The sequence below is a fragment of the Capsicum annuum genome, unplaced genomic scaffold (assembly GCF_002878395.1).
Source record: "Capsicum annuum cultivar UCD-10X-F1 unplaced genomic scaffold, UCD10Xv1.1 ctg1744, whole genome shotgun sequence".
In the NCBI taxonomy this organism is placed as follows: Eukaryota; Viridiplantae; Streptophyta; class Magnoliopsida; order Solanales; family Solanaceae; genus Capsicum; species Capsicum annuum.
The window spans coordinates 221,896-238,220 of record NW_025823104.1 but is presented as its reverse complement, the minus strand read 5'-3'; the positions used below and the strand labels follow the sequence as shown (position 1 = coordinate 238,220).

Here is a 16,325-nt window from a genome sequence, read left to right as displayed (position 1 = left end):
TCATTAATTACCGAGTTAAAAAATTAATTAAATATATTTATGGTAAACCTTTCATTATTAGAAGTCATCATTAATTAAATATATTTATGATAAAAATTTTTCTTATTAGAAGTCATCAAAATAATGGTAACTAATACTTTTTCCATTAGTTTAAAAATTCTAAATTAACTAAATTTGATTTTAAGACAATTTGAAAAATTTAGGAATAAATAAAAGCGTTAGAATAAGAAAAATTAAAGAAATATCAAATTTTTAAAAGTTTAAAGTATGTAATCCATGATTTTGAAAAGATTTGAATTTAAAAACATGAAAAGGTTTAAAATATAAATAAAAAATAATCATTGTATAAATATAGTTAAAATTGATGCACTCTCTTACAGACGCAAAACTGATGATCCATCACATTCTCAACTCATTTTTCCTATATACTGGTAGTGTACTCTATGAAAGTGGTCAAACACTGGATGACTAGAGTTGAGCAAAAAGGTTTTTGCTAGAGGGTATAAAAACCCTATAAGCATAGTGGCGTTGAAAAATTGTTGTACAAAATGACGGCACTGTCGGAGCTCACCGACGACATTGTTCGGAGCATGACCGTAGGAGCCGTTTTCTCAGATTTTGTGAGTTTATCCTTCGACTTCTATACATACAGATTTATATCCAATTTAATTTCGGAAAAAAGAAGAGTAACTCTCCCGTGATTTTAAATCGTTCGATTAATCCAATGTAGTTGTGATCGGTTCTCTATATGCCCTCAGAGTTTCTGTGGATTTGTATAAACGCAAGGAGTAACTAAATAATTAACTGACAGGACTGATAAGCATGCTTTGCAAAGGATAATTCAACTCTATTTTTTTACCTAATATTAGCGGAACATCGTTAAGCAAAAGTACACGGGCTAGTTCAGGAAAGAGCAATTAGTCGCACACCGGCAAATATCGAATGTGAATATTGAAACATCAAAGAGTGTATTATTATTATGATTATTTTTTGGTGTAATATCCACGGTGCGCACCTCAACTCATCTATCAAGCAAGCTGTCCATCAGGGCTGCAGCAGGCTGATACTAGATTCTACTCGATAGCAGGAGTTCAATGGACTCGAGGATCGAAAATACTGTCTCTCGAGTAACTAATTCGAGAGAAACATTTAAAAAGAAGAACAAAGAAACAGATTTAGAGGGAAGAAAGTAATTTCTATATTTTTATGAATGAAATGAATGTGATTACATGTTTATATAGAGCTCATGAATTCACTACCTAATCAGCTCAGCTACTTGAGTTAGTTATAACTGCTTAACTAACTGTCTAACTAACTACACTGTAGCAACCCCACTGTTAACTAATTGCTGGACATATTACAATTTCCTACTTGTGAATATTGTGTATCAGTACTCCCCTATACAAAAGATCCTTGACCTCAAGGATTAAGCAAAGGAAACCTAGTCTTCAGTACACTAGCAAATTCCCAAGTAGCAACATCAGCAGGTAGACCAGTCCACTTGATCAACACCTGTGCAATAGCCTTATTCCCTTTCTTTACCATCCTTCTTTGTAAGACTAGCTTAGGTTCAGGACAATGAGGATTTGCCAAGTCAATTGTAGGAGGGTGGGGGATCTGTGGAGGCAGCTCATAGCATTTCTTTAACAGAGAAACATGGACAGTAGGATGTCTCTTGACGGAATCAGGTAGCAAAAGAGTGTAGGCAACCGGACCAACTGTTTTAATGATCTGAAAAGGTCCATAAAGCTTAGCAGCTAGATTGTGTGAGGCATAATTAGTGATAGCAACCTGCTTGTAGGGATGGACCTTGAAGTAAACCCAGTCTCCCACCTCAAAATTCCTATAAGTTTTATGAGCATCAGCCAGTTGTTTCGTTCTTATCTGAGCTCTGGTAAGGTGGTGTTTAAGCAACTGAAGTTTGAGCTCTCTATTCAGCAGGGTGTTATCAACTTCAGCTGAAGCTGATTCACCAAGAAGGTAAGGCAAATGTAGTGGTGGAGGTCTGCCATATAAAGCCTCATACGGTGTTGTCTGCATAGCTGACAGATGGGACGTATTATACCAATATTCAGCCATAGGAAGACAAGAAAACCAATTAGATGCATCCTCATTGCAGTAGCATCTCAAGTATGTCTCTAAACATCTATTTAAAACTTTAGTTTGACCATCAGATTGGGGGTGATATGCCGAAGATGTATGCAACTTAACACCTTATAATGTGAATGATTCCTGCCAGAAAGAACTGATAAAAACAACATCCCTCAGGGAATCCATGCAACTTCACAACATTATCCATGAAAGCTTTGGCAACAGTTTGAGCTGTATAAGGATGTATAAGGATGCTTGAGTAGAAGAAAATGCCCATACTTACTGAGTCTGTCCACTACCACTAGAATCACCTCATAACCATGAGACTTAGGTAACCCATTAATAAAATCCATGCTAATTTGAGACCATACCACATCAGGGATAGGTAAAGGTTGTAAAAGACCAGGATATACAGCTAAATCAGACGTTCTTTTGGCAAACATCACAATCTTGAATGAATTTCTTCACCTCCCCTCTTATGTTCTTCCAATCAAAAAGCATAAGTAATCTCCTTAATGTAGCTTCAACACCTAAGTGACCACCTTGAGGGCTAGCATGCCATAATGATATGATCTCTTTTCTCAAATCTGGATCCCTGCTAACTACTAACCTACCTTTCCTTCTTAGTTGACCTTGACTCCAGGTGAATTGCATGTGAGTTGTAGGATTATGCTGTAAGTCTGTAATGAGCTTTTGCTGATCAACATCAGCATCCCAACTAGCTACAATAGCTTGAAACAGATCAGTATTTGTAGCTGAAATGAACAAGGCTAGCAACTCAGCTCCAGTGACTCTTGACAAGGCATCGGTCACTTTATTATCAACTCCTCTTTTGTACTTGGTCAACCATAACAGTTGCGAATTAGTGTGTAGCTTTTGCTCTATAAAGAACTTCAGAAATCAGTCCTTATTGTAAACCTTTGCCCTAATAAGTATTAAGACCACTTAGTGATGGCTTGAACAATTGCTAATAATTCTCTGTCATATACTGATAGTGCAGCATGCTTAGGGGACAAAGCTTTGCTTATAAAAGCAATTGGATGTCCTTCTTGCATAAGTACAACGCCTATTCCAAATCCACTAGCATCAGTCTCTACAACAAATGTCTTGTTGACATCTGGCAAAGCAAGAACAGGAGCCTGTGTCAATGCCTCCTTCAAGTGATCTAAAGCTTTTTGGGCTATGGATGACCATTGAAAGTTGTTCTTCTTGGTTAAATCATTTAAAGGTTTGCTGATCACACCGAACCCTTGTATGAACCTTCTGTAGTAACCAGCCAGTCCCAAGAACCCTCTTAATTGCTTAAGAAGAGTAGATGGAATAGGTCACCTCCTCACTGCTTCAATTTTTTGAGGATCTGTTGACACTCCCTTTGATGAAATAAAGTGGCCAAGGTATTCAATTTTCTGAACTCCAAAGAAACACTTGCTCCTCTTGGCAGATATAATGATGCTTGGTCATCTCTTCAAACACAGACCTTAGATATACCACATGTTCCTCAATAGTTCTACTGTAAACCAAGATATCATCAAAGAAAACTAGCACATATTTCCTGAGAAATTTCTGAGATACAAAGTTCATCAACCCTTGAAATGTAGTAGGTGCATTGGATAAGCCAAAAGGCATCACCAAGTATTCAAAGTGTCCTGAATGAGTTCTAAAAGCAGTTTTGGGCACATCTTCTGTAGCCATTCTCAATTGATGATAGCCAGATCTTAAGTCAATCTTTGAAAATAATTTTGATCCTCCTAACTCATCGAATAGATCTTCAACAATAGGAATAGGGAACTTGTTTTTCACAGTAAACTTATTCAAGTCCCTATAGTCAACACATAATCTCCAAGACCATCTTTCTTACCCACTAGAACTACTGGAGATGCAAATGGACTACAACTAGGCTGTATAATCCCCTGGTCTAACATCTGCTGCACCAGACCTTCTATAACTTCCTTCTTAATGGAAGGGTATCTGTAAGGTCTTTTATTCGTAGGTTCAGTTCCAGCTTGCAGGATAATCCAATGATCAAACACCCCCTGGAAGGTGGTAGACCACTAGATTCTTCAAACAACTTGTGAAACTCCAACAATAAATCTAATAAAGGTTGATCATTTTCAGGTACACTTTCATTGGCATCTACTGAATGCCCCCTCATTTGTTCACTTCCCATAGGCATCACTTGAATCATACAAAGTTGGGATTGATTACTTGAGTGTTTGGCCAGCTTGCTAGCACTTGAAGTTTGCACCTGATTCCCAGCACCTCTTAGTACATGTTTCCTGCCTTTGTACCAGAATTCCATTGTCAGATTTCTGAAGTTCATCTTGATATCACCTAAGGTCAATAACCATTGCACCCCAAGCACTACACTATAAGATCCCAAGGGTAGCAGTAGCAAGTCTGCTGAAAACTCAGCTCCTTGCAACAACCAAGTGATGGTGGTCATTTTATCTACTTTCATGCTTCCATTAGCTGCAGCAACCATTTGTGGACTAGTAGATCTTATTGCACACCCTAGCCGTTGTACTAAGTCAGGGTCTATGAAGTTATGATAACTTCCCGTGTCTATCAATATATGCAACCCTTTCTTAGCATGGTATCCAGTCACCTTTAGAGTCCTAAAACCTAAGGATCCATTTAAAGCATGAATGGAGATCTCCATATGTTTAGCAGGTTAAGATAACTCCAACTTGCTCTCCTCTTCCTCATGCACTTCTACCTTAGTTTCATTCAGTACATTATCTAGAGCTGTCAATACGGGTTGGCCCAACCCATCTGGGCTAGCCCATACGTGCTTTGAGTTTGACGGGTCAGACCGGACTGGCCCATTTAAATGACGGGCCAAAAAACACTAGCCCACACTATTACCCTGTGGGTTGCGGGCCTCACGGGGCAGCCCATTTTTTAAAAAGTAATATTTTATAATTTAATTTTACACTGTTAATAAACTTAAATATTTATCACACAATAACAAATAGTATTAATGTTTGTTAATCAAAAGGGAGCCAGAGCTTGAATCACCCAAAGTAGGAAGAAAACGAAGAGGTGGCGCTACTCAATCGGAAACATCACGGTTGAAAGCCAATGGCGTGTTGAGGGAGATATAGTGAAGAGGAGGCGGCTAGCTGAACTAAGGAAATTAGGAAAGTGAAGAGTACAATGTACTCTTTATGTTTTAGAGGTAGATATTTAATTATTTTATTATTTATTAAATAGGAAAGTAGGAAACTTTTTAGTTTCCATTTTCTTTGTTAGTGGAACCGGTCAATGGTCATCATTGGACTTGATTGTTTTTTAACTTTTTTATTATTTTTCAGTATTTTATTTTATTTTTAAATTATTTATTATTTGACTGATGGGCCGGCCTACGGGCTAGCCCAACCCACATTCCTCAAGCCCTACGGGCCATGGGCTTATGTGGGCCGGGCTAAAAAGCCCTATTCTTAAATGGGCTGCAAAAATTGAAGCCCACCCCATCAAATTACAGGCCGGGCCAGCCCACCGGGCCTTGGCCTATATTGACGGCTCTAACATTATTTGCTTCATCTACTTCTTCCAATTCTAACAAATACAATTGTTTAGAAGTCTTACAATTATGCCACACAGTATACTTTTCATTACAAAAGTAGCATAATCCCTTTGCTCTCTTTTCATTGATTTCCTTCAGGCTCAACCTTCGTCTATTCAGATTCTTATTAAAGCTTCCTTGAGTTGAATTAGGGGTAGGCAGTATAGATTTATTACTGAAATTTTTTTGATCTTCTATTTTTCTTGAACTAAGTACAAAATGTGAACTTACTGGAGGTTTAATAGCATGCAAGTATGCCTCTTGCAATCTTGCACTTCTGTACACTTGAGATAAGGAAGTGGGGTTGGTAATCTTGACAGCAATGTTGAGTTCTGGTGATAATACCCCAATGTAGCAACTAATTGCATTCTCCTCAGCCAAATTCACTCTTGTAAGATATCTTTCAAACATAGCTTGATATTCTTTGACAGTGCCTACTTGTTTAATCTTCTTCAACTCCTCCATACGGTCATCAAAATCAGATCCAAATCGTTCTACCAATGCCATCACATACCTATTCCACCCTATAGGTTAAAGATATTGTCGATATCTCATGAAGGATAAATTCCATTGAATTGCTTCACTTTCCAAATGTAAGGTGGCTATAGTAATTTTCTCAGAAACCTTTTCCATTGCAAAAAACTGCTCAATCTTGAACAACCAAAAGCGTTAATCATCCCCTGTAAACTTCAAAAATTTCATCCGCGACCACTTCAAAAAATTAGATTGGGAATTATGATAACTGCCGGGGCCTTGATCCCTGTTGCCTCTCTCCTCAGATTGCCTAGCTCTGGATGGTTCACCTTGCCCCACTGAGGATTTTTCCCTTCGATTTTCTGCAGAATTCATCAAATATTCCTTCAATTCCAGAACCACCTGGTCCAATTTCTTCAGAGCAGTAACTTCCCTTGCCAAATTTCCCATATCTGCGACCAATTTCTTCATTTCTCGTAATTCAACCACTTCAGAAGCAGAATTCTCCGAAGATCTTGCTGTCTTTGTCATCGTAAATCCAAGGAAAGTATGGCTTTGATACCAATGATACTAGCTTCTACTCGATAGCAGGAGTTTTAACTCGAGAGAAACAGTTAAAAAGAAGAACAGAGAAACATATTTAGAGGGAAGAAAGTAATTTCTATATTTCTATGAATGAAATGAATGTGATTACATGTTTATATAGAGCTCATGAATTCATTACCCAATTAGCTCAGCTACTAGAGTTAGTTATAACTGCTTAACTAACTGTCTAACTAACTTAACTAACTACACTGTAGCAATTGTTGGAGTCCCACATCGGTGGGTTAAAGGGTCCTTGGTCTCTTTATATGGTCTTGGGCGACCCCTCATGAGTTAGCTTTTGAGGTTGAGTTAGGCCCAAGGTCCATTTCTTTATCATGGTACCAAAGCTAGGCCCACCCAGTTCATTGTTTCCGATGTTGGCCCCCCCCGTCTTATATTGTCCACGCTCCAGATGTCCAGGCCTGGGCGTGCGGGGGTGTTGGAGTCCCACATCAGTGGGTTAAAGGGTCTTTGGTCTCCTTATATGATCTTGGGCAATCCTCCCCTCATGAGCTAGCTTTTGAGGTTGAGTTAGGCCCAAGGTCCATTTCTTTATTAGCAACCACACTGTTAACTTGTTAACTAATTGCTGGACATATTACAATTTCCTACTTGTGAATATTGTGTATCATAGACAGATTCATAGCATGTGTTGTAGCTGGGAGATCCGACCTGTTGTTACTCCAATGCCTGGAGGCTGTCAAAAGTCATTTTTCTTGAAGTAACATCATTACATTATGAACTTTTGAGTTTGAGATGATAGATAGAACAAGGTCAGGGCAGTGTTTTTTGTATATTGTAGATCAAGTGGTGTCTGATGAGTGGTTGTTAAACTATCACATCCTATAATGTTGAATTCTTACCAATTTAATTATGTCCCAAGAGCAATTTCAAGGTGCCATTTGTTGTAGTTATTTAGGCATTTTCTTGTTTGCAGAAAACTTAATGCTTTTTGTGATGTCAGATGTATCTATTTACAATGATGTGCACTCTCATGTAGACTTTGAAATAGCCTATTTCACTGAGAATATAGTAGCTTATTCTACTGATTTTGCTACTTTGTAGCATTTACCTTCCGGCTTCCATGTAAATGGTTCTGATGGTTAAGGTAGTTATAGTATTTACTTGGACTCTGAAAAATGACATACTAGAAATGATTGAAGAAAGAGGAACAAAGATGCATTCAGGGTAACAACATAATCAAAGAAGAGTGCATCAGAAATTGGTTAACTTGGTCCTATGTCTACCAGCCCCCTCTTCTGGGTGCATTTATTTAGCTGCAGTTTAATTGAAAATAACTTGTTGAAGATGGAAATCAGTGGTGCTTTCAACTTTCAATATGTAATCATAGAAACCCTTTATCCTGATTTGGATAGAGATGGTTAATGATGACCTAAGTTGCTCGAACTCTTCAAAAATGTCTATGGGTGCGTGTCAGATCCTCCAAAATAATGTATTTTTGAAGGATCCTACACGGGTGCGGCAACATTTTTGGAAAGTTTGAGCAACTTAGATGATGACTAGTCGTAAGCAGAGCTAGGGACAGATCAATGCTCACCATATACTTTCATGCTCTTTTATGCAACATCACACTTAATCTTTTACGGCCTTTTCTTTTTCTGACCATTATACTATCTTGTAGCTTCACTAGAAATTCTGCATTGTGTGAGACGCTCTTATCGATAATGTAATAATTTTTCAGTAATATGTAATATTATGTATCGCTGTATCAATCTATTAATTTTAGCTTTTGATCTATGGAAACCTTGCTTTTACCTGGGCATATCTCTTTCTTTTAGGGTGGGCAGATAAACTCTCTTGATTTTCATCGGAAAGAAGATTTGCTGATAACTGCAAGTGAGGATGACTCAATTCGACTTTTTGACATTGCCAATGGGAAGTAAGTCCTTGAAACAAGCTTGCAAGAAAAACTCTTCCTGCAACTTTCCTTTGTATCGTCCACTTACAGTATTGTGTCAGGTCATTATTCATGTCAAATTAGTAGATTCAACATCATACATCATTCATCAATATGATATTTATGGAGTTGGTTTTCCAGAACAGGACTAGAATAAGAAAAAAGATAGCAGCAATCCTTGAATATGTTATTGCTCTGAGCATAACGACAGTGCAAACCCTGAGCGTCGTCTTTATTTAAAGAATTGGTAAATCTTTTTTGAAACTGGTAACTTAAGACTTGGTAAATCTCCAACGGAGCATTACCCATTTTGTGGGCTTATCAGGTTTTGCCTACAATATATTGTTCTAGCATTCAAATTCTAACAATGGCTTCATGTTTATAAGTACTACCCCCTCCGTTCCAGTTTATGTGACACACTTTGGGTTTTAATCCGTTCAAAAAAGAACGACACACTTCTAAATTTGGAAACAATTTACTTTATACTTCCCATTTTACCTCGATAAGTTTTTATATCTGCACAAATTATGGCTTGTTTGATGCCACAAGTTTCAACAGTTTTATAGCCTCACAATTGCTAGGACATATTTCAGACCAGAAGTTTCAAAAGTCTCCATGTCTTTCTTAAACTCTGTGCCGACTGAATCTATGTCAAATTGGCACCGAGTGAGTATTAAATTAATTGATCTTTGTGCTGTTTTGAAGTGAAGTTTTTGAAGCTAGTGAATATTTACTATAATTAAAGGTTATATACACGGATTATGTCATCATTTGGCATTATGAGTTTGTAGTTCCTATAGTTTGTCTTTTTCCTTGTAATTATGTATTTTCAAAAAGCCACATGTATTCTGAAATATAAAATCCTTAATCAGTATAAGTTGTACTGCGTGGGCTTAAAAATTAAAACTGTGAAGAACTTATAGTGGAAGAGCATTTAGAAAGTTATAGGTTCACAGGAAGACTGCATTAGGCTGCTTCACCCATTCCATAGAGAAAGCTAACTTTATAGGCAAAAAAGTGGCTGACAGTTTCAATCATCTTTTAACTACACCATTGGTTGATTAGCACGGAAAACTGAGGACTTCACTTCCGAAGGTGGCCACTCTATCAGAACAAGAGTGCAAGGACTTGAACATGGTAGGTGTAACAGAGGTGATTTTTTCCGATTTCACCTCTGCCAGGCAGTTGCACAACACTGCACAACTTCAGCCACATGTGCACATAATCTTCTAGGGACTTCGAATACTTTCAGGCAACAAACAAGCTAGAAGCTTTACAGGAGTAGTCCCAACCTTTTATTATCTCTCAGATACATACAAGGAATTTCAAAATTTGGAAGGCTTAAAACTGAACAATGCCTTAGCCAAATTTCTCCAACAATAAGGGATCTGCCTAACTACGGTTACAAAGGGCAGGGCGTGCCTAGTACATGCCGGCTTACAGAAAATCAGGAACACTACGATAAGACTAAAAAACTGCCTAAGAGTGCAGTTGAGCCCGTTTTGAATTTCAGCCAACTAGCCCATGTTCCCTGCGCATGGCCAACAGCCCAATGTGCCCCACACATCTCCAGTGGACCACGTGCAATGCACATAACTAGGGCCTTAACCAAATTTGTATATTTTCCAAACATCTTCTCAGCCTATGCCTTGGCTATGTCATACAAGCGTGCCTTGCACCCTTCCCGCTCATGCCGATGCACCTGCCCAGTCGAGTCATCTCACTGCATGAACGCAAGCCCTTTAGGTGCTCAGCACCTGTCCTTTCCCCACATTCGTTTACAAACAGCAGGCACATTGACTTAGTTGCACACTATGTCATAGTCATACAACCCGTTTACATTGCTTCCGAAGCCCAAGAGCGCCCGTGTCAAGGAGCAATGTACAAGCCCTTGACACGTCTCTGTCGACATAGGTCATGTTCGAAACTTGGGGTCTAACTGTAGGCCTATATGAGAATATTTGGGGAAGTTAAAGGATCTCTGTGGCCCTGTCTATAAGGCTTTTAAGCATGAAAGCAACTTTGACATGAATATTTAATCTATGTTAAGAAGCTTGACTGGAAATGTTTTCGGGCTGGGGCGATTTATTGGTGTCCTCTTGGCTGCCACTGATTTATTTTGATTGTTGATTATATACCAAGGAAATGCTCCCAAGCCTTTGATCCAGTGGTAAGAGGGCATTGTGTGATGTGTGGGTTAGGCACATTTCACAAGTTCGACCTTACCGCAGACAAAGCCTAGTATTAAATGGAGATGGGTAGAAGGGCAAACCCAACATACTCTGAATTTCAAACCTTGTGCCATTGGATCTAGGAGATTTCTCGGATATAAAAATAAATGTACCAAGGAAATGTGGTTGAGATACTGGTTCAAATTCATTTTCAAATTATTTTCACTGTCTTATCATTATAGGAAAGTGTCTCCATGATGGAATCTAGTGTTCGTACTATTCCACATTTGACAAAATCGCTATTAGGTTGGGGGAGCATATAATGACATTGTGTGTGTTTCTCCATTTTGAAATGCTTTGTACTACTTAGGCTTTAGACTGAAAAAAAAACATGATTCTGTTTGATCCTTAAGCAAGTTTTCGCTTTTCCATAATGCAGCTAATGTCTCTAACTAGACCAGAATATGTAGTTCCTTTAAGTTCTTTTTGACCTTCAGGTTGCTAAAAACTACATATCATAAGAGGCATGGAGCTGATCGAATATGCTTTACCCACCACCCTCATTCTGTTATATGCTCTTCAATACATAACTTGGATTTGCATGGAGGTGATACTCTTTGGACCAACTTTTGATTTTGAATTACATGAAAGGATACTTTACATGTTGCTTTTTGTTTGCTTCCAGAGTCTTTGCGATACCTATCCATCTATGATAATCGATGCCTTCGTTACTTTAAGGGACATAAAGAGAGGTAGGTGCTTTTTTCTTGGTATTTATCTCTGAAATGATTCGAAGAATGTGAATTTTCTGCAGAAATATGGGATTGTCGAGGGGCTACCTGATCTTTTTATGAATGCTTGCTATGTAAAAACAGCTGAAATGGGTGTCCACGTGCCTGGAATGCTTGATTTACTGATTTATCTTAGCAGATTTGTTCAAACAAATTTCATTTGGCTTAAAAAAGTTGTCATGGAGATTTAATCCTGTTCTCTCCCAATAGAAATAAAAATTGTTATAATGTAGAAGAGAAGGAATTCGAGGGTAAGGACTAGATGCCATACAAAATAAATATAATAGACTTTTAATGGGTGACGCTTTAGCTCTATTTTATGTACAGTAACAGTCACCAGTTGACATTATTCTTTTCCTTTCGTCTCTCTTCCTACCACATGATTTGGCATAATGATTTTCTTCAAATCTGTTACTCTGACTTGGATGCAGGGTTGTGTCACTGTGCATGTCTCCCGTTAATGACAGCTTCATGTCTGGTTCTCTTGATCATAATGTCAGAATATGGGATCTTCGCGTAAATGCTTGCCAGGTTGGCATCACATCTTTTATGGAATAAATTAGTCTTCAATTATCAGAGATATATTAGACTTGTCTTAGGCCTCTTTTGTTTCCATTAAGATTATTATTCACTGTTCCAAAAAATTATTTCATTTCCTTTGAAAAATAGTGTTTAGCCATGAAAATTCCAAATACAACTTGAAGTTGTATGTGGAATTTAGAAAACAACCAAAGTCTTGTTTTCACTTTTTAATTATTTTTTTTTTCAACAAATTCTAAATTTTTTATTTCCATAAAATAACCCCATTTACAGCTTCAAAAAAAAAATTCAGTTTCTAAAATAACCCCATTTAAATTACATTCCATGTTCTTCATATTAATCATAAAAAATAAAGAAGCTCAAGAGCCACCAAAAAATAACCTTGAAATAGAAGAACTTATTAAGCAGTTAAAAAGAATTGAATTAACTCCTAAACAAGAAAGAAAAAATATAATAAGAAAACCACAAAAATGGACTTTCTATCAAATAGACGGAGAACCATCGAAAACAATGAAAGACAAGGAGAAGAAAGACAAAGAATAAGTTTTTCGGAGAATAAAATAGGAAATAATAATATATTATCCAGAATATGCCGAAGACAACCTAATATGGAGCAGAACCAAGAACTTAATGAAATAATAGATGTAGATAAAGATTTACAAATTTTCCAACAACATCAATTAAAATTATAATCCTAAAATATTATATAATGCTGGATATTTTTCTACAGATAATTAGCTATATAGACATTATAGAGAAGAACAAATATCAGCTATAGGAGAAGATTTTAAAATACTAGATTTAGTAAATGCTAACTCCTTAAGACATATAAAAAATAATAAAATGATACTGATGCATATGGGTTTAATTATTATAGGAATAAAAGGTCTAACTAGAAAAAATCTAGGATCCAAGGTATTAATAATAATATATGATGATAGATGACATTAAAAAATCAATAATAGGATTAATTGAAGTAGATATGACAAATAATGGAGGAATATTCTATATAAGTCCAGATTTCTTAATGAACTTGAAAGAATTTGGAAAAAATATTAAAATAGGAATCCAAACTAAAGAGTATGAAGAAATGAATAGTGACAATAATTTATTAATGTGCATAGGGTTTATTGGAAAAATAACTTTAAGTAGTAATACTAAATTTAAACTAAAGGTAAATGATGTAGTTGAAATAATGGGAAATAAAGGCATAAGTTTAATAAAACCAATAAAAATAGACCCAGAAATATATGCAGGTTTAGAATGGAATTTAAACAAATTTACTAAACCAAAAATTCTTACACAAGACTCTCATCTATTATATACTACAAGTAAAGGAGAAACTTCAGTTAGATTTACATATTATAGTTATGCAACTAAAAGAAATTTAGACGATGACGAAATAGAGAGTAATATAGAAACAAAGAGCGAGTTTATGAATATAGAAGTTCTACAAGAAGGATATGAAGTAGACATGGTCATAGAAAAAGCTGAAAATTTAGCAGAGAATATAAATATATAACTTTTAAATATAAAGGATGTCAAAAGGATGAAATGAAAATAGAAGAATGTATAGAATATTTTAAAAACTGTTTAGAGAGAAGTGATAATTTAGGATATAGAAATAACAAACCATTCCTTGAAAGAAAAGATGAAGACACAATTTCTGTATTAAGTTCTACAATAAGTTATAAAGAACTCGCAGAATTAGAACCGACTAGCTCTTCAAGTGCTAGCCTATTTCAACAAACAAACCCCAACCCCCAACCAATAGATTATAGTACAGGTAATGTACCTAGAAGACCAACAATTAGGATAAACCCAGATACAGAACTTAGAGGAGATAATATAAGACCAGCAGGTAAGAGAATGCCAATAGAAGAACCAATTAAACTACAAGAAGGAGGTAGTAAAGGTAAAATTCTAAATATAGCAGCACACGATCCACAAATGTGGGATACAGTGATAGATTTATGGAAAGTAATAGTAGCAGCAGATTACTTAAGACATTATACAGAAAGATACGGAAACAATGTATAAATATTTGGAAACCTTTTTAGGGGAATCTGCAAAAGCCACATGGAAAAGTTTTAAGACATTGCCTATATGATTTCCAGGTTTTATTAAGTATGGGACCAAACCCCTATAATTTCACAAACAAAATGCATATGTTATTAACTGGAAAAGATCCAAATAGTGGATTATTAGCACTACAAAAAGAAGCATTAATAAAACTAGAACAATTAAGTATTTCACATTGGGTATATATAAAGAAATTTCTACAAGACTATTTTTATTATTGCACTGTCAGCGGAAACATTTTTAATGAAGAATTAGGCAAAAAATTATTCAATAAATTACCTGGAGCTTTAGGAAGAGAAATAGAAGATAGATGGTATAAAAGAGATGGTTTAGTAGCCAACCCAAATCTAAAATGGACAATAGGGCATAGAACACAACATATAATGGATATACTAACAGAAAAATGTACAAACATATAAATACAAAAACAATTAAAAAGAAATGAAATGAATTTCTGTAAATCTGTTATATACACAACCCAGAATTATGATCAGAAACAATATAGAAAATATAAGAAGAAACATAATCAGAAACCATATAGTCGTAAACAATACTTCTTAAGAAAATTAAAAGCTAAAAAACCGTGGTTAAATAGAGATAGACATGTTAGGAAATATAGAAATGATAGAAACTATAAAAATAAATTAGAATGCTATACTTGTGGAAGCATAGACCATTTAATTAATGTATGTCCTAAAAGAAATAATAATAGAACTAGAAATTCTCAACTAATAGAGAACTTTCAAGAAACTTTACTAAATGTAGACGAATACATGTCAGATACAAAAAGTATATACTCAATAATAAGTATTGATATAAATGATAAAGATAATCCTAAATCTGATTCTTCAGAATCAGAAGAAGATAACTTAGTCAATGAACTAGGACAAGAGATAGAGGATCTAGACTTAAACAATCTAGTAATCAATAATTTAATGAATGTTACTCAAGAATGTATACATGAATTCCAATGAAACAAAGGTTTAGACAGTAATAGATGTCGTATATGTAATTGGTATCCAAGTAAAGACAACAGAGCTAAATGCAAAAAATGTTACTTAGAAGCTTGTATAAATTGTATAGAAAACACTTTAAAGATAAAAATAGAACCAGAAATAAATAACAGACAAAAATATACAAATAATCAAATCCTAAATTTAAGAGTATCTACTTTAGAAACCCGAGTAAATGATTTAGAACAAAGATTAACCATCCTAGAAAAAGGAAAAACCAAAATCGCTATAGAAGAATCAGATACACAAGAAGCTATACATTTAGAAAAATTGGACGCAGAACTTATGAATTTGGAAGATAATGACACTAGTCTAATATGCAATGAAGATAAAGAATTTTCTACCATAAAAGTAGTAGTAAAAATGAAAATAAAAGATGTGGAGATAGAAACTTTAGCATTAGTAGATCCCAGATGTACTAGCTTTTTGATCAATAAAGAAATAGTTCCGGAACATTTACTAAAAGTACTTGAAAAACCTATAACAGCCACCCAAATGAATGGATCACAAAATATTTACAATTATTACATAGAAAATGCACAAATAAGTTTTTTTAAATACATGCAATAAATTCTATAACCTAATTTACAATGTTAATAAAATATTAGCAAGAGATTTAAACATAGGATCAGATTTTGTTATCGGACTACGTTTTTGTATCCAGAATAAAGGAGGATGTCTCTTAACAAGAGATGGAATAATGCTTTTTAAAAACTTAACTTATACACCAGTACAAACAGTAACATTACCAACAGTATATAAAACATTAAACACACACAAAACGAGTTTGCTTCCAAAACCATGTTGCGAAGATTGCCAAAATAATCAATGCCAAAATAACAACCTGTTAAAAGAAAACAAAAATGTAAAAGAAAACCTAGAAGAATTTAGAAATTATACTCTGCTTAATGCAAAAGGACAAGAATGCTTAACAGATATAGAAAAAGATTATACCCTAATAAGTATAGAAACCCAGTTTTATAATTTTAGAAAAGGAATGGATAAGATAGGAATAATAAACAGTCCAAAAGATTTAGAAAATATAATATCTATACTAGATAAAATGGAAATAATAGGAGAAAGACCGTCAGCCCA

At 35.4% G+C, this 16,325-nt stretch overlaps 1 protein-coding gene across 2 annotated transcripts in view; it reads left to right on the top strand.

The window, feature by feature from the left end:
- Positions 1-383: 383 nt before the first annotated feature.
- LOC107867936 (protein ANTHESIS POMOTING FACTOR 1) overlaps positions 384-16,325 on the top strand; it is a gene marked incomplete in the record, with an annotated part of 45,124 nt that continues 29,182 nt past the window's right edge. For both annotated transcript variants that reach the window (XM_047402289.1, XM_047402288.1), the window contains 5 exon segments: positions 384-620; positions 8,515-8,615; positions 11,302-11,411; positions 11,490-11,556; positions 12,027-12,126. In XM_047402289.1, coding sequence (XP_047258245.1) covers positions 549-620; positions 8,515-8,615; positions 11,302-11,411; positions 11,490-11,556; positions 12,027-12,126 — 450 coding nt within the window.